We start from the raw sequence: 24,366 nt of genomic DNA, 5'->3' as shown, positions 1-24,366 counted from the left end.
TGTTCAGCTATTATTAGATCAGGCTGATCTGTACCTTAACTCCATTTCACTTGATAACCCTTACCTAACAACAATCTCCATCATAAATTCTATTGACCCAGCATTCACAGTCTTTTGATTGAGAGTTCTCAATTTCCACTACTCTTTTTGTGAAAAAAGTGGTTCCGAATTTCATGCCTGAATGGCCCTTCCCAAATTTTAATTTTCTTCTGCTTCAGTTTTTATGTGGAAAGACAGATAATGAGTTTGAGAACTATCAATAGATAAGCTTATGTAAGCCTGCTTTTTAAAATCAAAAATTGTATTCTGCCATGGGTTGCTTTGCAAAGATTATTTTTTCTGTGCATTGATTCTTCTTTAGAAAAGGAGTATTGAACAAAGGTAATTCATCAGAATTGGTATCGTATCCAGGTATGTTCTTGTTCTACAGCATACTATAATTCTTAAGCTGTTAGTAAGAATCCTGAATGAGCAATGTACTTTAGGTTAAAAAAATAAATAACTTTCATTTATGTAACACCTTATAAGGTCTTCAGTAAATTTCAAAGTGCCTTGCATCCAATAAATCACTTTTTGATGTTAGTCGCTCTTGTTATGTAGACAGGTGTGCTGGTAAATTTCTAAAATTCTTGCAAGCCTTATGAATGTTCCAGATTTAAATGACGTACTAGACCAACTTTTGATAAAGGTTTGTTGTGATTATGCCAGAACTTATTCTTGTTACTATGCCACTGTTTTGTTTCACTTAGTTATCGGAAGGCCTTTGCGTAGCAGGCATGGAGGATTTCATCTTGGAACAAGAGAAACTGCTGAAAAGAACACAAATGAATTTGAAAGGAAAAGACTCCAAAGAGATTTCAGCTGTAAAAGATGATTATGTAGTCAAGAAGCTGCATAACAGTGAGCCATCCTCTTCTGATCAGGAATTAAATTCAGGTATGTAAGTCACCCAGAATACATACTGGTATTAAACAAAATGCTGTGGATGCTGGAAATCTGAAACACAAACAGAAAATGCTAGAAAGACCCAGTAAGTCAGGCAGCATCTGTGGAGAGGAAAACAGTTAACATTTTAGGTCTGTGACCTTTCATCAGGACAGATAGAGATAAATGACATAGTTTATTCAATGTTGTTGAATAAAAAATGCTCGTATTTATATAATACTTTATCGCATTGCTGAGATGTCTAGATGCAGTTTATACAATGGGATACTTTTGGAGTGCAGTGACTGTTGTTATGTTGAAAAGTGTGCACATCAATGACCCCCAAATGACAATTAAATGATCAATTAATTTCCTTTTAGGGATTACTTATTGAGGGAAGAATGTTGTTTAGGACATCCTGAATATTCCCTGCCCTTCTTTGATTATGGCTATGAGATTTAATTTTCAACTAAGACGGGTGAAACCTTGGTTTCAGTGTCATCCAAACGGTGGCACCTCCACCAGTGTAGCAGTTCTGAAGTCCTGCACTGAGTTTCAGTCTTCAACACTACAAACTGTGCCAAGCTGAATGAGTAATGTGAAGAATACCGTTTTTTTCTGATGATTTTCACTTTATCCTCTTTATTCACTTTATCTCGTACATTTTCCATCTCCCACTGCCATATCTTTTGAATGCACTAATTAATTTGGGGGCAGGCTTCCACTGATAGAAGCAGCCTTCCATTGCCAAATGATATTTACCAGCTGTCTTTTCAAGGAACATTGGGATTTGATTGTTAGAAAAGCTCTAGAGTGTCTTTGACAAAAATTTATGTATTTCCTTTTTGCACAGTGTGAAATTGTTGTTTTAAAACACCACACTCAAATATCATAGGTGAGATGTCCAGGCTGCTGTCACAATATCTTGTAGAGGGTGACAAAATTGTTGACATGTTAATGCATTGATTAGGGAGGGTTGCAGCAAGAGGACTGCTTGCTTTTGATCAGAAATATATCAATTAAGCTAAAGTTGCTTTGAACCAGTGGTGAATGGAATGGTTCAACCAACTATGAAAGATGGAAATTCTATCAAAATATCAAATGATAGAAAGTATTCTGCTTCTTCTGAGGAACAGTGTTACTTAGTTTCTTCCTGAGAAGCACTTCATCTCAAGTTCTGTAAGATGGATATAAGAAGGAACTTTCCCCTGACTAATTTGTTTGATTAACAGTTTGCAAACTGGCATCAAACTTCTACGGCTGAATTTTACCAGCCCGTCGACACCTTCGGCGGCTGGTAAAATTCTGCAGAGGGAGGCCCGCCTCGACCCCCAACATCGAGAAGGGCCTCCCGCATATTACTGGCAGCGATGGGACCTCGGTGCGGCCCCCCTGCCACTTGGCGGCGATGCTTTAATCAGAATATTTAAATTAACAAATTAGATGCCAATGAACTTACCTGCTGTTGGCGGCAGTCCCATGCTGATTTTACGGCCGCCGGATGCAGCTCGTGTGCCTACAGAGTTCTGAGGCGAGAGTCTGGTGGGGAGGGCGGAAAGAGTGGGGGAGCAGGGAAAACAATTTATATTGGCTGTGGGGATGGTGGGAAGGGATTGAAGGGCAAATGTGAGAAGGTTGGGAGGAAAAGTTTGGGTTGGGAATAGAATGAGTTCTGTTAATATAGGGCAATGCAAAGACCATTGGGGGAGTTGGGAAAGTATTTTTTAAAAATTAATTCTAATACACCTTTAAAAATTTTAAATCTTTGCTAAGGGCTTGAAGACCTTTACAAATGGTGCCTGTGCGATGACGCTGTTGCTGGGATCACCGTGGCGCCCCCGCAGTATTATCAGCCTTCTGAAAGGACATGAAAAGTCGTAGAATTTAATTTACCATCCAGTAGTAAGTTTGCTAATAAGTAGGAGGATAGTTTGCCCAGCGACATTTTATATATTCTTCTAGAGATCAATAGATTTTTGTGTACTAAGAGAACAGACATAGACCTTAAAGAAACAGAGACATATTTAACAATTTAGGGGTGCACTACAGATTTGTGTGCAGAATGTATAATTTATAACCTTCCAATTTCAGTTAGCCTGCGAAGAAGGTGCTGAGCAAAGGCTAGGTATTTCCCCAATCAGAAAGCACAGAACTATCTAGCAGATGACCTGAGAGGAGGAAGGAAAGTACAAAAGGAACAATTGCACATAAAGGTTATATAGCATGTTATATATCAAAATCAATCTCATTTAAATATTGCAATAAAATATGCGAAAGTGCTATTGGTAGTCAGTCTGCCTCTGTTCGTGCCTGAAGGTAATTATGTAAAGGCAGGCTTTCTAAGGGTAGGTAGGGTTGAGGGAGGTATGAAGAGGTGGAAGAAGTTGAGCTTTAAGTGGAATAAATGAAACACACAAAACAAAACCCTTCCAAGGATTTCTTGAATTAAATCCCTTATCTGTAAAACTCAACTTGAACTGGTTTGGTAATATTAAGATTTGACTGATGTTACACCTTATAATGGCTATTTGCACCGATTGAAAAGTGACATTTAAATAATAAAGAAAAGTTAGGCTGTAAATAACATTGTCATTGCTAGAAAATTATCAAAATTGCTTGGTGGTTTTTTGATGCATTGGCTACACTGAATAAAAATGGTCTATAGTCATAATCCTGCAAGAATGTGAAAAGGACTGTGAGCAATATCATTGTAATTAATCTTGAAAAGATAAATGTTCCTGCAAAGTTCATTAAACCTTGGCAGTAAACATAGCCAAAAATATTTTTGCTTTAGTTTAGAATGTCTAAGGTTTTGGTTGTGAGTAAGGATGCTTCTGTTTTTTAGTTAATAGGAATCTGGATGACAGCTTTATAAGAAAATGCCATCTATTGTCTTCTTTGTGAATCGTTTAGGAGAATGTGTAGCAGAAGATAAATAGCCAACCCCCCACCACTCCCAAAAGTTGTCTGATTTTTGAATATTCACATCAATCATCTGCATTTTAGTTTATTTCCTCTCCCACATCCTCCCTCTCTCCTGAAGTAGATTCTTCGCCTAGCTGCAGTTGCCAGGTACCTTCTGCTACTATGCCAAAGTGGCTTTTATTCTTTTGTGAGCCTTGTTAGTGAGGGTTGCCATGGCACTTAAATATGGAAGATTTAACAGCTGAATGTGATCCTGTCCTTATTTGATGTCTACATACATGCAATTCTAGTAAGGGCTGCTGGATAGAAATTTGGACCAGGGATCTTGGCTGATTTTTCCCTCCCCACTCCCTTACCCACCCCCCCCCCCCCCCCCCCCCCCCACCACTCATCCTTAACTTGCAGTGAATTAGATTATTTTTAATAACTTGCATATTTTCATGTAATTCTGGCCTCTTGTGCATCCCTGATTTTAATCGCTCCACCATTGGTGGCCACACCTTCAGTTGACTAGGCCCAAAGCTCTGGAATACCCTCTGTACACCTCTCCGCCACTTTACCTCATTTTCTGCCTTTAAGACACTCCTTAAAACCTATTTCTTATGACCAAAAGCTGACCTAATAACTTCTTATGTGGCTCAGTGTCATATTTTGTTTTGTATTGCTCTTGTGAAGCACCTTGGAACATTTTATTACGCTAAAGGCCCTATATAATTATAAGTTGTTGCTGTACATAGCGAATATGTTGATGGCCCAATGTGTACTGTAACTTTCTTTTATGGCAGCAATTATTAATAGTGAGTTGTGGAGGTAATCCTTAATAGTGAGGTAAAATTCAGTATTTTAGTTACTTACCTTAGTTATACAAGAAATGGTATGCTCTTCGTCATTTAATAGTTTTGAGTTTGTTTAAAAAATTATGTAAAACAATTAGGTCTATGTTCTGGTAAAGAAATAAAGAACTTGTATTTATATAGTGTTTTCATGACCTCAGGGTATCCTGAAGGGCATTACAGCTAATGAAGTACTTTTGAATTGTTGTAATGGAGAGAAATACAGCAAATGCTATTGTTGCGTAATAAATATTCGAAGTCTGTTGTTGCAGTTGGACCTAGGCTGGTTGTTATGACAGCAAGTGTTTCAATGCAGAACTGATCTTTCACAAATAGTAAAAAGAAGCACTCAGATTTATTCCTCATTTGACATAAGTGATTGAGGAGGGAAATGAATGTGAAGGAGCAAATATGTTTTTACAAAGCTATTTCCTGTAGTGCACATTTCTTGATTTTGATATTAAAGTGTTATTATTTATGAAATGATAGTTATATATTTTATCATTTTATTAAATTGCATCTCTTTCTATTTTTGTTTTCAGTTACAGAATGGAAATAAACTCTCTAGTTTGGAGCCAACATTTTAACTAAATTTACCCATTTCAAACTAGGGGAGATGGTGGCGTAGTGGCAATTTCACTGAACTAGTCATCTAGAGGCTCAGGCTAATGCCCTAGGAACATAGGTTGAAATCCCAATATGGCAGCAGGTGGAATTTAAATTCAATTAATTAATAAATTAAGTAATGGTGCCACAAAACCATCGCCAATTGTTGTAAAAACCCATCTAGTTCACTAACGTCCTTTAGGGAAGGAAATCTGTCATCCTTGTGACCCCAGACCCATAGCAATGTGGTTGACTCCGAACTGCCCTTTGAAATGGCTTAGCAGCCACTCAGTTGTCAATGGCAACTAGGGATGGGCAACAAAAGCTGGCTTTGCCAACAACGCCCACATCCTGTAAAAGAATAATAAAAAAATTGAATTAGCTGCATTTTGATTAACCCACATTTTGAAAACTGATTATGTGATTTGAGATATTTAGAAAGTGCAGGGTTGGAGGGTGTGGTGATGGGTAACAGTTGCAGACATACTGAAATAAAAACAGAATATTCTGCAAATACTCAGCAGGTCTGGCAGCATCTGTGGAGAGAGAAACAGAGTTGGAACATGTCTAGAACACTGAGTTGAGCAGTAAGAAATCAAAATTTGATCTTCAGATCTATAGGTTCAAGACTGAAATTCAGATTTCAATTTTGCGATCACACGGCGGCCAGCCAATTAACAGCCTGGAGGCACGGAGCCTGTCCAAAGGACGCGCGGGTGCGGGCCACGAGGTACCGATCTCTGCGTCACCTGACAGAGAATCTGGTGCTGGTGCCATCTTTAAAAGGCTGCCAGCCTTGCATTCAGTCCTGCCTTGTTGAATCTGATCACTGCAGCAACACTGATTGCCTGCAGTGCATAACCTCCACCTCTGTGGCCACAGCAATGCTAATTGGGAAGCCTTTGCCTGCAGTATGCACCCCTCCACCTCTGTGGCTGAAGTCAGTGCTCCTGAAGAACCCTAGAAGCTCAACTGAGGAATCAAGGAGTGGACTGGGAAGCTGCAGCAAACATGACAGGGAAGACACAGCGTGGCCCCATAGTTTAGCAATGACTCCCTGCAGGTTCTCCTTTAGGCTGCAAGGGAAAGGTGGGAGGTTCTCTTCCCATGGTACAGAAAGAAGAGAGCGGCCCGCCTGACCAAGCAAGCTTGGATGGAGATTACAGAGGATGTCAGCAGGCATGGGGTCAGTCTCCTGGTTGCAGTGCCGCAAACAGGTCAATGACCTCCTTCATTCCGTCATGGTGTGTGCTCCATATTGCTCTCCTCTTTGGGGCTTACATGTGGCAATGTGGGATGGTGCACGACAATGGGGAGGAAGTGACAACTCAGGCGATGGTAAGGGGCTGCGGAGGCAGCAGATCCCTACTGATGCATGGCGGCATCTTGGCAACAGTCAGTCGTCTGTCTTCGCACACACCCACCACGTCCCTTGAGAACAAACATATGGAGGAGGCATTCAGGAGCCCTGATCATGGGCCAAAGAGCAGCTTCCTGCATAAGTGTTGTACTAGTCTTCATGGGAAAACTGCATGTTCCTCCTTCTGCTTGCAGGCGAAACAGGCACACAACAATAGTTGGTGAAGACTCGTGGAGACATCCCCGATATTCTATCCCTGATGCAGGCAGACGAGGAGGTCTTGGAACTGGCTGGCTTGCAGGGCAGCTGCATGATTGCAGATGGCGAGACAGGAAAGGCAGTGAGGAGGCAGAGTGCTCATGGTCCGCCATTGGACATCTGGAAGACCACATAAGGCATGGTTGGGATGAGGAGATATGAAGCCCTTAACCCCTAGATATTTGAGTTCTCTCATGCAGGTCTTGGCATTCCAGAGGGCGATTATCCACAAGAGGCCATGGGCCCAGAGTCCACCTCTGTGGGGGAGGAGGAATCTTCAGAGGGCGCAGCATCACGTTATTCACCCGCACCCTCCACCAGCGCAGACACTCTCAAGTTGGTGGGTAGGAGCTCGTGATTAGATTCAGGGTCACAAACTGGTGAGCACATCACAAACGCGCCCAAGTAGTTGATGGAGGCTGTGACAGCCGAGGCCACTGACAGTTGGAGGACTGTGGGAGGTCAGGCTCATGCTGAGCCCCAGGCTGATGACCTGCCTCTGGAGCTGGCATCATGGAACCTGTGGGAGTTGCAGCAAGAGGTGAGGGAACATCTGGCTGAGCTGCCTGTGGTTATGCACAGCCATGAGGGACGATGGAGGAGTCCATACAGGCCATGAATCTTGCTGTGTCTCAGGCATGGGTGCACATGGCTTCCTCTATGGAAAGATTGACGACCCTCATGGAGAGCCAGATCTAGCAGATCAGTCAGTGGATGGCAGAGATGTACGCAGACCTGCATGCCATCGCCTTGTCCATGAGCTCAATGCAGCACTGGCCGGGCGAGAAAGGGATGAGGCACCTGGAGGCCCCACCAGGTACTCATCCTTCTGTGGTCAGCAGGAAGGTACAAGTGTGCCTTTCAAGGGAGGAGGAGCGGCTGCCTTCCGTTTTCAGGTGTTCCTCTCGGTGCTCCGAATGTGGTCAGCGGTTCCTCAGCCCCTCCTTCAGTGACCCCAGCTCGAGTAGCTGTGATGACCAAGGAGGGTCCTGCACTTGTGCAGGAGCCCCTCAGCATGCTGGGGCCTTCTAGGCCTCAGGCAGCCAGAGGACGGTGCCAAGGTCATCCCAGAGCAAGGGCAGCAGCCTGCCTCCACCTCAGCTGCAAGCACACAGGTCACACCTCATAGAAGCACACAAAAGTGTGTGAAGAGGAGCACCTAGACTCACTTGATATTCACGGGTATTTCAACTTTACGATTGTTAAGGCCTGATTGAGTGCTGTCAATATCTGTGTCACAGTTTCTGTTGTTAGTCATCCATGCATTTCTTGCTGCCTTGTCAGATGTCATCTGCACCCTTGCTCCTTCAATGGGTTGCTGGTGTTGGGGCAGGTCACATTTGGTCACAAGAACCAGCTATGTATGGGATTGGCTCAAGTCTTCCTGGTGCATCTCTCAATGCCTCTCGCTTCCGGTGCAAGGGGTTCCTCATCTGGTGCTGCCTGTTCACAGTCCTCCACATCCTCCTCCCCGGATAGGGAGTCGTAATCAATTATGTCCTCATTATGTCCCACACATGTTCCTACCGGATCCCTGGAAAGAGCTGGATGCGTAAAAGTTGAGTGCCACAGTGATCTTCAGGGCCGGGGCATTGGGTGTCCATTGAAGCACATGGTTCTCAGTTCATCCTGCGGTATGGTGCATAAGACAGTGACGGCCTCCCTTGAGAGCTGCAGTCCTGGCTGATGCTGCCATTCCGACATCTGCAGACTGTTGAGGCGAGTCTGGTACACTCTCTGCCACATGGTGGATAGGCCCTTCTTTGAGAGGCAGGTTGTTGGCGTTCTCCTCTGCACACTTCACCTGCATGCACTCCCAGAGGCTGGCTCTCCTGCTGTTGCTGCTGCGGAGCTGCTGGTGCCTGGTCCTCCCTCCCGCTATGTTGCTGCTTCTTATTGGGGTCCACGAAGACTGAGTGTATCATTCCCATGTGAGATGGTCCCTTCCCCTCTCATACGCTGTCATTGCAGTCAATCTCCCCAGAACCTTCCCTTTGCTATTTCCTTTTGAACACTCGCCAATGTCTCTCTCCCACTTTTGCAGATCACCCACCACCCAAGCAGCTTCCACTCTTAGAGGCCTCCTGCCACTGGCTGGCAATGGCCTCTGCTCTCCTCTCTTTCCCTTTTAGCCAACGTACACTCTCAGAATGGCTGACTGCCAGAGGTGTCTCTGAGGCCCCGCCTCGTTGTGCCCACCTTTCACCAGTCGGGGATCTGAAGGCCTGTGATCTCAGTGGGCTGTTTGTAATTTAATGGGGCGTTTTGAATTTAATATTGATTTGCCTGTAAGTTCAGCTTAATTACCTTCTCAATGAGTTCAACCGATGTCCCGCCATGTTGTCGCGGCAACTTCGCTGTCCAACTTGCCCATCCCAGTTAAGTGTGGAGCCGATGTCATGATGTAGGAGTTCTGGCTGAGTGCATCTCCTCCCGATTTTTCAGTGGCCACCAGCACCCGCTCTCCCTCCACCCATTCCCCTCCCGCAACCACCCCAGCCTCCTACCCCACCCATTCAGGCCTACTAAATATCAGCCTATAGTCTTGAGCCATCCAGGAAGAATGTTGTTGGAATTTTAATTCTTATCTGTAGCTTTGTGCCAGTAAAAGTATTAAGTTGACATACGGCTTAACCAGACAAAATTATCTAGTCTAGACGACTGCTAAACTGCAAATGCAGACTTAAATATGCAATGGGGTGTTAAGCAATTTCACATCAGGACAGCTTTACCTGATACTTCAGTAGCGGTGCTATTTTCATTTTCAAAGGATTGCAGAATTCTGTTAATGAGAAACACATGCAAGAGATGGTGTTCAATAAATCCTTTTATAGAGTTGCTTTCAATACTGAGGCTGTGTGATTACACAATTCCTTATACTGGTTTTGGCTTTGCGTTGATGCAGAATCTGTAGTATGATGAAATCACCAAACTGATGTTTGGCCATTGATGTGCAGAGCTTTGCTTTCCTCAACTCGGTATTTATATATTTATTTATTCATATGTTGTAGCTACATTTTCTGGTCTGTTGCCAACAAGTAAATCATTAAAATTAATGGGGGAAAGCAGAAAGCCCCAGTGTGTGTGTGCCTTGCAGAAGCCTATGTCGTCCTTAGTTTAGAGATCTGCAGTGGATGTGTGGTACAATATCTATGGCTGCTGCACCAATGCATGATTTCATTGAGCTGATTTATTAAGGAGAATATTGTGCCTAAACAATCTCTTTTGTTTAATATGTGAAATAACATGCATCAGATTTTTCCCCCCCTCCTTAGGCACTGTTGAAAATTATTTTGGTGTTATTTGTATACGTTCCTCTATATGCTCTGTGACGGACTGGAGCATGACCCTCTTAAAGTTCCTTAAATTGTTTCTTTAACATTATCTTTCTGGAACTTTTTAAAATCCAAAAGCTTTTATAAAGCCATTGCAGTCATAATTAGAACGAGACTATTTTAAACCTCATCAGACCTTCATTATTGTCAGCCTGGACAGTGCTTCCTGAAACTTGACAGACAATTATTTAACTATTTAAATTCACTTTTATTGAATTTGTAGTTTAGTAGAATTCACATTTTATAATTCGGCATGATTTAAGGGTCGGCATCGATGCTCGAAGGGGTCCCATGCTAAAATTTTCAAGATGCAGTTCTGTTCTTTCACCAAAGCAGAGGGCAATCTCCATTTCAGCTTTTGATCTTCCATGATATCCTAAAGCTGTACCACCAAACGTAGGAGCAGGATATTAGTTTTCACATGTATACTGACAATACCCAGTTCTACCTCACTCCCACCTCTCTGACTCCTTGGCTGCTTATCCGACATGCAGCACAGTAGAAGTTTCCTGCGACTAAATATTGGGAATACTGAAACCATTGTCTTCTGTCCCAGCTCCAACTCCATGCCCTAGCTACCAACTCCATCTCTCTCCCTGGTAACTGTCTGAGCTTAAACCACTGTTTGCAGCCTTGGTGTTATATTTGACCCTGAGATGTGCTTCTGACCACATATCCACGACATCACTAAGATGGGCGACGTTTCCACCTCCGTAACGTCGCCCATCTTTGTTCCTGCTTCAGCTTATCTGCTGCTGAAACCCTCATTCATGCTGCTGTTCCCTCTAGACTTCATTTTTGCAATGCACTCCTGGCTGGCCTGCCACATTCTACCCTCCGTAAAATTGAGATCATCCAAAACTCTGCTGCCCATGTCCTTACTCGCAACAAATCTCATTCATCCATCACCTCGGTGCTCACTGATCTACATTGGCTCAATTTTAAAATTCTCCTCCATGTTTTCAAATCCTCTATGGCCTCACCCCTCTGTAATCTCGTCCAGCTGCACAACCCTCTGAAATATCTGTGCTCATCGACTTCTGTCCTCTTGAGCATCTCCAATTTAATCACTCCACCTTCAGCTACCCTGGCCCTAAGCTCTAGAATTCCCTCACTTACTTCCTTGAAGACGCTCCTTAAAACCTACCTCTTTGTCCAAACTTTTGGCCATCTCCCCTAAATATCGCCTTATGTGGGTCGCTGTCTAATTTTGCTTTATAACCCTCCTGTGAAACGTCTTAGGTTGTTTTATTATGTTAAAGACGCTAAATAAGTGTAAGTTGCTATTGTTGTTGATAGGGCATTCAGCTCCTCGAACCTGTTCCGCCACTCAGTCAGATAGAGCATGGCTGATCTGTATCTTGACTTCATCTACCTGCCTTGGTTCAGTATCCTTTAATCCCATTGCTTAACAAAAATCGATCAATCTCAGTTTTGAAATTTTCAATTAACCCAGCCTCTACAGCTTTTTGGGGGAGCGAGGGAGTTGCAGGTTTCCATTGCTCTTTGTGTGATGAAGTGCTGCCACCCCTGAATGGCCAAGTTCTAATTTTAAGGTTGCTCCCCCTTGTTCTGGACTCTCCCACCAGAGCAAATAGGTTATCTATCTACCTTATCATATCCTTTAAAAATGGATGTTTTGTGCTGTTCTTTTAGTTGACTTACATTTTGGCTGATACAATCCTCTAAGACCAAAGTAAAATTCTTGGGGCTATAAATGAATAAAAACAGCCTTATCTATTAAAACGGTCCTGAGTTCAGGGAACCATTATCTATACATATATCCACTAGGTGGAAGTCTACCACTGTTTTTACCACACTTACAGACTGGAAACACAATGATCTCATCCAAGCATGTCTACAAATACTTCGGTCTACTTTGTCAAAACATTATTTATTTTGTGAGTTTTATAATGAGTTTAACAAATAGAATTCCTTTCTAAACAGGGAAAAAAGATAACATTGCTTAATGCATATGAGAAAGGATAGATTCTTGCTATGAACACTTTCTTTGCCTGCCCAAAAACTCAATAGTAGTCGTGTTTCACTTCTCTTCAGCATGTTTCATCTTTCCTGACAAAACCATTCTGAAAATTTCTCCCCTTGCTTGTTGTGGTGGCTGTTTTTTTGGAGATTATGATCCCTTAGAAATAGTTTGGAGCTCACAAGTGACTGGTGCTACGAGAATATGTTATTAGAAGTGTAAGAGTTAGCAGGAATTTGGCAGTAAATAGTGATTTTCAATTTATGTCTGTTCCTCCCACCCCGTACAAGTTAAGAATGTTGCTAGTAAACTTGAATTGTAGCAATATTATCTGAATTTATCCAGATTAAACAATATGAAGTTCATGGGAATTATGTTGTTTAGTTCAGTGGTTGAAAGATTATTGAATGTGTGTTGACTAGTATTTTACATTTGTAATGTGGCAGTTAATTTAAACCAAAATTGGATTTAATAAAACTGTGGAAAATAACAAAAAACCTGTTTATATAGTGCCTTATATTGTCATCAGAACATCCCAAAGTGTTTTACAACCAATGAATTACTTTTGAAATGTAGTCACTGCTATGTAGACAAGCATGGCAAGGTAATAAAAGCAAAATACTGCGGATGCTGGAAATCTGAAATAAAAACAAGAAATGCTGGAAATACTCAGCAGGTCTGGCAGCATCTGTGGAGAGAGAAGCAGAGTTAACGTTTCGGGTCAGTGACCCTTCTTCGGAATGGCAAGGTCCCTGACATAACATATTAATGAATGACCAGATAATATGTTTTTGGTGGTGTTGGCTAGTACACAGGGAGAGCTCCTTGCTGTTCTTCGAATAGTGCCATGTGATCTTTTACATCTTCTTGAACAGGCAAAAGGAGCTTTAGATCAACCTCTCACCTGAAAGGTGACACCTCCCACTGCGTAGCACTCCTTCTGCATTGCTGTGCAGCGTCAGCCTTGAATATGTGCTCAAGTCTGCAGTGAGACTTGAACCAGCAGCCTTCTGACTCAGAGGCAAGAGTGCTACCAACTGAGCCAAGCTGGCACTACAAAAATACCCAAAGATGAAACAAGATAAACAAAATTTTGATAGAAGCACTTAACAATGTAAAATAAATTCTTTTATCTCTGAGCTCCATTGCAACTCCATCACCATGATTGTTGCTGTTTGGACACTGTCTGATATCTAGCCTGAGGTGAGCCGGAACATCCTACATTAGTAAGAGCAAGGCTATCCTGTTCATTGCTCTCCAGAAATTCTGTCCCTCAGCTCTCAATTCTCTTCCAATCCTTGGCACTTGGTTCATGCTGAACCTGACTGTATGCAGCTACTTGACTCTGAGCTGAGTTTGTGTCAAAACCAAAAGTTAGACCAAGACTGTCACCAACTCTCTCCCCTTCTTGAACATCGCCTGCCACTCTCCCCTCTTGCCTTTATCCTGTTGAAGCCCTCATGCGTTGCTTTGGCAATTCCAGCCTCAGTTTTTCATAAGCCCTGCATGCTGGTAACTTTGCAGAAACTTCAGCTCATCCAGAACCTGTATCCAGTCTCACTTTGGTCATGCTGAGTTAGCTTTATAGTTCTCCTTGCTCTGTTTAGGCATACTCCTCCAGCCCTATGCCTCAACCTAGTATCAACTGTTGTGCTTCACACTCTGAAATTCTCTTTCTAAACTGCTCCATATTGCCACATTCTCTTTTCACCTTCAGAAATCCCCTCAAAACCCATCTCTTTGACCATATCTTTGGCTACGTCCACTAACACACGAAAATAGAACAGGAGTAGGCCACTCGGCCCCTTGAGCCTGCTCCGCCATTCAATAAGTTCATGACTGAGCTGATTACTCCACATGACCACCCACCCCCGATAACCTTTCATCCCCTTGCTTATCAAGAATCTGTCTACCTGTGCCTTAAACGTATTCAAAGACTCTGCTTCCACCGCCTTTTGAAGAAGAGAGTTCCAAAGACTCCCAGCACTCTGAGAGAAAAAAATTTCTCCTCATCTCTGTCTTAAATGGGCAACCCCTTATTTTTAAACTGACCCCTGGTTCTAGATTCTCCCACATGGGGAAACATCCTTTCCATATCCACCCTGTCAAGACCGCTCAGGATCTTTTATGTTTCAATCAAGTCATCTCTTTTCTAAATTCCAGCGGATACAAGCCTAGCCTGTTCAGTCTTTTCTCGTTAGAAGGCCCGCCCATTCCAGGTATCAGTCTAGTAAACCTTCTCTGGACTGCTTCCAACGCATTTACATCCATAACTAAGGAGACCAATACTGTACACAATACACCAGATGTGGTCTCACCAATGCCCTGTATAGCTGAAGCATGACCTCCCTACTTTTGTATTCAATTCCCATCGCGATAAACGATAATATTCTATTTCCTAATTACATGCTGTATCTGCATACTAACCTTTTACGATTCATGCACGAGGACACCAAATTCCCTCTGCATCTCAGCTCCGCAATCTCTCACCATTTAGATAATATGCTTCTTCGTTATTCGTCCTGCCAAAATAGACAACTTCGCATTTTCCCACATTCTACTCCATCAGCCAGATTTTTGCCCACTCACTTTAACCTATCTTTATCCCTTTGTAACCTCCTTATGTCCTCTTCACAACCTACTTTCCTACCTATCTTTGTGTCATCAGCAAATTTGGCAACCATACCTTAGGTCGCTTCATCTAAGTCATTGATATAAATTGGTAAAAAGTTGAGGCCGCAGCACAGATCCCTCTGACACATCACTCATTACATCTTGCCAACCAAAAAATTACCCGTTTATGCTTACTCTCTGTTTCCTGTTAGCTAGCCAATCTTTTATCCCTGCCAGTATGTTACTTCCCCCACACTATGAGCATTTATTTTTTGCGATAACCTTTGATGCGGCACCTTATCAAATGCCTTCTGGAAATCTAGGACAATACATCCACCAGTCCCCCTTCATCCACAGCACATGTAACTCCCTCAAACAACTCCCATAAATTGGTTAAACATTATTTCCCTTTCACAAAACCATGTTGACTCTGCCTGATTACCTTCAATTTTTCTAAGTGCCCTGCTTTAACGTCTTTAATAATAGCTTCTAACATTTTTCCAAAGACAGATGTTAAGCTAACTGGCCTGTAGTTTCCGGCTTTCTGTCTCCCTTTTTGAATAAAAGAGTTACATTCACTATTTTCCAGTCTAGCCTTCCCCGAATCTTGGGAATTTTGGAAAATTAAAATGAACGCATCAACTATCTCACTAGCCACTTCTTTTAAGACCCTAGGATGAAGTCCATCAGGACCCGGGGACTTGTCAGCCGGCAGCTCCAACAATTCGTTCAGTACCATTCCTTGGTGATTGTAATTTTCTTGACTTCCTCCCTCCCTTCCATTTCCTGACTGACAGCTAATTCTGGGATGTTACTTGTATTCTCTGTCGTGAAGACCGGTGCAAAATACCTGTTAAATTCATCTGCCATCTCATTATCCATTATTAATTCACCAGACTCACTTTCTATAGGACCAACATTCACTTTGTTAACTCTTTTTAAAATATCTATAGAAACTCTTACTATCTGTCTTTAGATTTCTAGCCACCTGCCTCTCGTACTCCAATTTTACCTTCCTTATCAATCTTTCAGTCAATCTTTGCTGTTTTTTATATTCTGTCCAATCTTCCGACCTGCCACCCATCTTTGTGCAATTATATGCTTTTTCTTTAAGTTTGATACTATCTTTAACTGTTTTAGTTAACCACGGATGGCGGGTCCCACCCCTTGGAATTTTTCTTTCTCATTGAAATGTATCTGTTCTGTGTATTCTGAAATATCCCCTTAAATGTCTGCCACTGCATCTCTATTGACCTATCTCTTAACCTAATTTGCCAGTTTATTTTAGCTAGCTCTGCTTTCATGCGTTCATAATTGCCCTTATTTAGGTTTAAAATACTTGGACCCACTCTTCTCTCCCTCAAACTGAATGTAAAATTCAATCGTATTATGATTGCTGCTACCTAGGGGTGCCTTAACTATGAGGTCGTTAATTAATCCTATCATGTTGCACAATACCAGGTCTAGTATAGCCTGGTCTCTGGTTGGCTCCAGAACGTACCGTTCCAAGAAATTATCTCAAACATTCTATGTACTCCTCATCTAGGCTATCTCTGCCCATCTGACTTTTCCAGTCTGTATGTAGGTTAAAATCCCCCATAATTATCGCTGTACCTTTCTGACAAGCTGCCATTATTTCTTTCTTTACACCCCGTCCTACAATATGGTTAACGTTAGGTGGCCTGTACACCACTCACACATATGACTTCTTGCCTTTATGATTTCTCATCTCTACCCAAACTGCTTCTACATCCTGGTTTCCTGAACTTAGGTCATCCCTCTCTATTATGCTAATACCATAATTAATTAACAGAGCCACCCCTTCACCTTTTCTTAGCTTCCTGATCTTCCTAAATGCCATCTACCCTTCAATATTCAGTTCCCAATCCATGTCATCCTACAGCCATGTCTCTGTAATGGCTATCATATACTTATTTATTTCTATTTGCTCTCTCAGTTCATCTGTTTTGTTTTGAATGCATTCAGATATAGAGCCTTTAGTTTTGTCCTTTTATTACTTTTGTAACCGCTGGCCGTATCTGTTGATATACTCTTGATTTGTGCGCTCTGTCCCTTCCTGTCACAGTCTGTTTATCATTTCCCATATTAATACCTTCCTCTCTTGCCTGGTCTCTACTCCTTGATTTACCATATCTTCCCAAATTTGATCCCTTGCCCCCACTATTTGGTTTAAAACCCTCTCCACTTTCCTAGTTATGCGGCTCGCTAGAACACCGGCCCCATGGTTCAGATGTAGACCGTCCCAACGGTACAGTCACCACTTTTCCCACTACTGGTGCCAATGCCCCACGAACCGGAACCCACTTCTACCCCACCAGTCTTGGAGCCATGCATTAATTTCTTTTATTTATTTTTTTATTTTAGAGATACAGCACTGAAACAGGCCCTTCGGCCCACCGAGTCTATGCCGACCATCAACCACCCATTTATACTAATCCTACACTAATCCCATATTCCTACCACATCCCCACCTGTCCCTATATTTCCCTACCACCTACCTATACAAGTGGCAATTTATAATGGCCAATTTACCTACCAACCTGCAAGTCTTTTGGCTTGTGGGAGGAAACCGGAGCACCTGGAGAAAACCCACGCAGACACAGGGAGAACTTGCAAACTCCACACAGGCAGTACCCAGAATTGAACCCGGGTCGCTGGAGCTGTGAGCTGCGGTGCTAACCACTGCGCCACTGTGCCCTATGCCAATTTGCACATGGCTCAGGTAATAATCCAGAGATTATTACCTCTGAGGTTCTGCTTCTTAATTTAGTGCCTAATTCCTCATACTGACTATGAAGAACCTCTTTCCTTGTCCTGCCTATGTCATTGGCACCTACATGGACCACGACGACTGGATCCTTCCCCTCCCACTGTAAGTTACTCTTCAGCCCTCAGCAGATGTCCCAAACCCTGGCACCGGGCAGGCAACACAGCCGTCTGGACCCCGACTCTTTGCTTCAGAGAACAGTGTCAGTCTCCCTAACGATACTGTCCCCTATTACCACTACATTCCTTTTTTCTCCCTCCACTTGAATGGCTTCCTGTACCATGGTGCCATGATCAGGTTGCTCATCCACCCTGCAGCCCCCACTCTCAGCCAAACAAGCTGAAAGAACCTCAAACCTGTTAGACAATTGCAAAGGCCGAGGCTCCTGCACTCCTGCCCTCTGGGTCCCCTTACCTGCCTCAGCTGCAGGCACACTCTCCTGTCCCTGACCACTGATCAATTCAGATGACCCTATCCTAAGGGATGTGACTGCCTCCTGGTACAAAATGTCCAGGTAACTCTCCGCCTTCCTGATGTGTCGCAGTGTCTGCAGCTTGGCCTCCAGTTCAGTGACTCTGAGCCGAAGTTCTTCGAGCTGCAAACACTTACTGCAGACGTGTTTGCCTTGGATCACACAGGCATCCAGGAGCTCCCTCATGCTGCAGCTGTGACACATCACCTGTCCTGCCATCCTTAATGTGTTTCAATTAACTACTTAATTATTTTATTCAATTTATTTTATTTTCCTTTTTTATATATTTTTATTAAGCTTACCACTAGTTCCTTTACTATTTTAAGCATTAGGATTAGAGTATACCTTAGCAACTTACCAGACAGGTAGATTCTTCCCCAACTGCACGCCTGTGATGTCACACTTGATTTTCTTTGAACAGGCTTGTTCCACTGAACTGGATAGGACAGAGGAAAGGATAGGATAGCCTCTCCCCGCCCGTCGTGCTGTTTTTGAAGTGAAGCCTCTCCCCACCTGCCGTGCTGTTTTTGAAGTGAATCCTCTCCCCGCTCTCGGCGTTCTTTTTGAAGTGATGCCTCTCCCCGCCCGCCGTGCTGTTTTTGAATTGAAGCCTCTCCCCGCTCTCGGTGCTCTTTCTGAAGTGAATCCTCTCCCCGTTCTCAGCGTTCTTTTTGAAGTGAATCCTCTCCCCGTTCTCAGCGTTCTTTTTCAAGTGAATCCTCTCCCCGCTCTCGGTGTTCTTTTTGAAGTGAATCCTCTCCCCGGTCTCGGTGCTCCTTTTGAAGTGAATCCTCTCCTCGCTCTCGTGTTCTTTTTGAAGTGAATCCTCTCCCCGGTCTCGGTGCTCCTTTTGAAGTGAATCCTCTCCTCGCTCGGTGCTCTTTTTGAAGTGAATCCTCTCCCCGTTCTCAGCGTTCTTTTTGAAGTGAATCCTCTCCCCACTCTCGGTGCTCTTTTTGAAGTGAAGCCTCTCAGCGCTCTTGTTGAAGTGAATCCTCTCCCCGTTCTCGGTGCTCTTTTTGAACTGAAGCCTCTCGCCGCTCTTTTTGAAGTGAAGCCTCTCCCTGTTCTCAGCGCTGTTTTTGAAGTGAAGTCTCTCCCCACTCTCCGTGCTCTTTCTAAGCTGAAGCCTCTCTCTGCTCTCTGCATTCTTATTGAAGTGCCTTTTCACAACTGCTTGGTGTCTAATTTTTCCTGTGTGACGTGCCTTTTTAACAAAATAATTCTTGCAGTATGGGCATCGATAGCAAGGCCAGATTTTATTGCTCATCCTTGGGATGTTTTGGTATATTATAGCTCTAAGAGCTTACCAGTTGTGAACTGGGTTCTCAAATGCAACCATGATACTTGTTGCTGAACATTCCATCTTTAATAGGTAAATTTAATTGTAGCAAAAATAATAAATCTGCATATTTGAAGTAGGATGTGAAATGTGATTTAAAGCTGATGATGTAATGAGTCTGATTTGGTTTTCATCTTCCTGATTTTGAACATTTATTTAAGGTACCATTTATTTATGGTAATCATATAATACTCATTTGTTTTCATTTCCTTTTCGAACAGAGGATTCTGAAACAGCCTTGGCAGATGTAGCACTGGATCTTCTCTGCTTACTGATGAAAGATCACTGGAGCTGGCTATGTACTGAGAATATGCAAAAAGTCATCAGGCTGCTGTGTGGGACCCTGATAGAAAGGTGGGTGAGTTGTTATACACCATCAGTCCATGCACAAAAATGTATGCTATTTTTGGAAGCTAAAATTTTACATTTTAAGTATTTACATTTGAGTTAGAATTTCCAGATTGCAATTGGTTGACCTGATACAACTGAGTAAAATGAGGCTAAGTTCTCAGTAACTGACAGGTAAGATACTTCGGAGCATTACACTAGCATTCAGGGTGTATACAGATGAATGAAACTAAATGGTGACTTTTCAAAAGGATTCTTAAACTGAACTGCTCGTAAATGCAATGTGGTGGACAAGGAAACTACTAACAGAAAGCCTATGTAATTTCATTACACCTGCCAGTTTTCTCAAATGTACCTCTATTGCTTTGTGCATGAATTAAATAGGGGTATTAGAAATTTAAATTATGAAAATAATTTGAAGAGGACTCTTTAAGGTGACTGAATACAACTTTCCCAAGATTGCAGAAGGAATTGACTGAATTTATCCAGCAGTTATTCTTCAGTGTTCTGATCTATTCAAAAACCATAAGGCACAAGTTTAAACATGAGAAAATTAGGAGGAAAAGGGGAAGGCAGGTGGTACTTTTAACCCATATTCAAATAGAGTTACAGCACAATTAGAGTTAATTCTGGAGAGAGAAGAGATTGAGGAACAGGTGAGTATGTTTGTTTTTCCCTGAGCATAAAGCTGAAACAAATATATCAAAGTATCATCTTAAACCATAGCCAGTTCTTTTAATTTTGAAAGGAGGAAAATATATTCCATATTGAGGATGACTTGAGGTGGGGGTTAATCTCTGATGAAGGCTTATTTCGTCTGTCACTCACACCAGAAGTGCGATGATACAAATTATGGACTAACTCTGAAGAGTTATGTAAAACTGACTTTGTCATTTAAAAATGAACCTTCATGTTAAAAAGTGAACAGTGGTCCAAATTGGCCGTCAAAGAAAAGGGAATTGGCCTGACAAGGACAAAGGACAAATCTTCAAAGCTAACAGATGTCAGCTGCTAAAAGTTTCCAGAATTGAATGGGCTGAATTTTACTGCCTCCCCCCGTTGCCCCCCCCCCCCAATGTCAGGGATCGTGGTGGGGGGAGGCCAGAAAACGCCTCTGGGAGAAGGCCGCCATGCACCCCAACGCTGAGAGGGCCTGGTCCGATATTGCTGGTGGCGACGATGCCTTGTGGCAGCACCCCCCACCCCGGCCGCTCGGCGACGTGATCGCTATGAACATATTGAAATAAATTTAAATAACTGAATTAGTTACCTTTATGTTCCCGCCGTCTGTCCCAGTGTGATATTCATGCTGCTGGTTGGCACTCTCGAGCCTTCGGATCCCCATCCGGGGAACCGAGGCGGAACACTGACTGGGAGGGGGGAGCAGGTAAGTTTTTCAGTGCTGGGGTTGGGACAGAGCGAGGTCAAAGTAGTATCATTGGTGTAGGGGATAGTGGGAAGGGTTATAGTTTAAAGTTTATGTACTTTTGAGGCGGGAAGGTCAGGTGGGCAAGAGAAGTGTTTTGTTGGGGGAGAGGGCAAGTAATTAATTTTATGGCTATTGGGAGGATGGGAGGGGGTAAATTAAATTTTAGTTTTTTAATTACCTGTTTCTTTAAATATTTAAATTGAATGGCAAGGCTCGAAGCCCTTTATAAATAGCGTCAACACCTGCGCACAGGCAGTTGACACCATTGCTGCGGACGGACTGCCTGCCCCCTCCACATCATCAGTTGGGGGGTGGGGGGGGTGGTGGTCGAGGTCTGCCCCAGCTATTTCATTGAGCCGCTGCGCTGAATATCACGGTGGCTCTGCAACATGTGCAGGCCACCATTGTTTCCGCCTGCTGCCGATTTCGGTGGTGGGAATATAAATTTCAGCTCAATGCCTTCTTCTGAAACAAAGGAGATATGAAGTAGCCATGTCCTGGGCCATTGTGCGATCAGCATGGGGAAGAGATCAGAACATCTGCTACCAGGAGATGAGAAGTAACACAGCTTTACTTTACAAGAAGACAGCCTAAAGAGAGAGAGGCCAGAGAGAGAGAGGAGCAACATCCAGTTACTTGTTTTTCAGCAAGCCAGAAGGCAGGTGCCCTGCTGTAGAATCCTACATTTACATTAGACAGCAGTGAACTAAAGGTGATCTACCATCTTCAACTGAACTTTCGATCGAGAAAAATCTACAATCATCTCAGGCCTGCACCCATCGAGAACTTGATTTCCAAGAGAATTCAACAAGTTTGTTGTGACCTTCCCCCCCCACTAAAAATCACGTTCTCTTTTTCCCTCTGTATCTGTCTCTCGTGTATGTGTGTGCGCAAGCGAATGCGCGGATGCAGTTGCGACAATTTTGGGATAAGGCGTATTGATCAATAAATGATTGACTTTCTGTTTTTTAAACCTGCAAGTAAACTTCTTGCTGTCTGTTTATTTGAAAAATAAAACACGAAGGGATTAACCCTAATAACAAAACAACCTTGCTGCAGTCAGGTAGCGAGTTGAACAGTGACAACAACCCACATTGCACTACGTGGCTGTAACATAGTCTAATAACCTTTTCCTGTTTCCAAAAGTTCTCATGATCTGTTGTAAAGTGATTGTTTTCAATTTGCTCTTTGTCACTTTTATGACGACAGATATTTACTTATCAGCCTGTAGTTTACCATACCTTTGTGCTTGCTCTATCAGATAGCGTTTTCGTTGGATGTTGGATGTTTCAATAAGGCAATCACAGTGAATTTTTGTTCTTAAAACTTGTTTCAAACTACACAATGTGTTCAGCAAAGCATTCTTTCGTTGTGTTATTTTAACTTAAAAATAACAAAAGTAATTCTGTTTCTTGGAACGCCTCTCGAGACCTTTCCTTTAGCAACTAAATCTCACTTGATCCTTTTAGAAATGGTCATGATGATAAATAAAGTGCTTTATTTATAGTGAATTTAGTTGCAATAAATATATGATGAAAGTTTTTAGAAAAGTATTTCCTGCATTATCATAACATTTAAAATACTAAATATGAGATCTTGTGCCCAGTGATATGAATGGTTTATAACTTTTTAAGTATGATTGAGAAAATTAAAATTTTCGTGCTGAAACTGAGATAATAATAGATGCCAGTTTTGTAACTATACTGGAACAGCTTGGTTAGGAGCATGTCTAGTTCTGGAACACAAATCTTCAGCACTGCAGCTGGGATATTGTTGGGGCCTGTAGTCTTTGCTGTATCCAGTGTGGGTGGAACCTGAATGCAGCTGAGGCTAGGATTCAGAACCAGCTTTTCCATTCCATGTGCAGTACAGAAACATAGTGAACCATTGAAATGTTGCATATACTCTTAATACAAAATGCTAAGTGAACGATGTTGAATTTGGGTACAAAATAAGTTTCTCAGCATTTGATGTATATTGACTAAATATTTTGAGTGATGAGCTATTTTGATACATCTGGTATAAATCCATTTAATTTACTGAAGTACTAGTAGGCTCTGGATTCATTAGTTTAAAACTTGTAATGTTTCTGCGTTTAATATTTCTTTGCCCTAATGACAAAGCCTTCAAAGATAATTATTGTTTTGGTGCACTTTAAGGTTTATTGATTGTTTGAACGATTACCAGTTCAATATTTCAAAAGATAATTGCAACAGAGAATTAGTTCAAATGAATGAATCAATTTGTCAGCTTGCTTGCAATTTACTTGGGGATAGATTTACATATTTTTCAGGTTGGAAATTTTAGGCTGTTCTGGCACTATCTGACTGTTTCAATAAGTAATATATCCATGGTTCAAGGAAAAGGAAAAGCTGGTGGGACATCAGTAACTTATCCCACTAAAGGACTGAACTCCTCTATTTATAATATTTAACACAAATTAAGTACAAAGGACAGAATTCCAGTATTGCTATAAATTAGTATTTAATTGCCAACCTTGTAATTACATACTGATACATTTTTGCCATCTTGCCTACCATCTTATTCCATTTTTGTTTTAAAGAAGACTGGGGTAATGTTACTGCCGTATTGGAAAGTATTGAACTGATACCATTAATAGAGAAACTGTGTCAGTTGCCCTGAGCTGACTACTTTCCCCACCCTCCTGTGAGATGACTTCATGGCACTCAATATTCTGCTACTGGTTAAGCTCAGTGGTACTAATCAAATCTTGCTATTCCATCATTTGGGAGCCAGGTGTTGCAGTTGATTGAGATGATAACCTTCTTCACTGGCTGCCTCTGGAGATATTGCCCTTAAATCAAATCTAAGGAATGGAAATGAGGGGCTCCTTAAGCTGACAGCTGAGGGAGTATTCATTTCTGGCTCCCTATGGAGAAAGTCATTCTAAATTCAGCACCTGCTTCAGCTGTTTTAGATATACTAGTCTCTGTTTTTTGAAGAACAGAACCATGCTGAAATTTTTTTCTCACGGCAAATGTACTAAGAAAGCAAATCAGAGAAGACAAAAGATAAATAAAGAGGCCATCTTTATCATCTTAACATCACTTTAGTTCTTTTGGTACTTGGATTCATTCCAGTGCATATGTGTGAAATGTATATTGTCTTTGCAGTACTGCTTTTTTTTA

General features: G+C 42.3%; 1 protein-coding gene across 2 annotated transcripts in view; it reads left to right on the top strand.

Moving 5' to 3' along the window:
* snx19b (sorting nexin 19b) overlaps positions 1-24,366 on the top strand; it is a 188,514-nt gene that overhangs the window by 25,561 nt on the left and 138,587 nt on the right. For both annotated transcript variants that reach the window (XM_068053945.1, XM_068053944.1), the window contains exons 7-8: positions 750-936; positions 19,662-19,794. In XM_068053945.1, coding sequence (XP_067910046.1) covers positions 750-936; positions 19,662-19,794 — 320 coding nt within the window. The remainder of the gene's footprint in view (positions 1-749; positions 937-19,661; positions 19,795-24,366) is intronic.

The sequence above is a fragment of the Heterodontus francisci genome, chromosome 22 (genome assembly GCF_036365525.1).
Source record: "Heterodontus francisci isolate sHetFra1 chromosome 22, sHetFra1.hap1, whole genome shotgun sequence".
Lineage (NCBI taxonomy): Eukaryota > Metazoa > Chordata > Chondrichthyes > Heterodontiformes > Heterodontidae > Heterodontus > Heterodontus francisci.
Note: the sequence above shows the minus strand (reverse complement) of the source record. Positions and strands in the feature narration are given on the sequence as shown.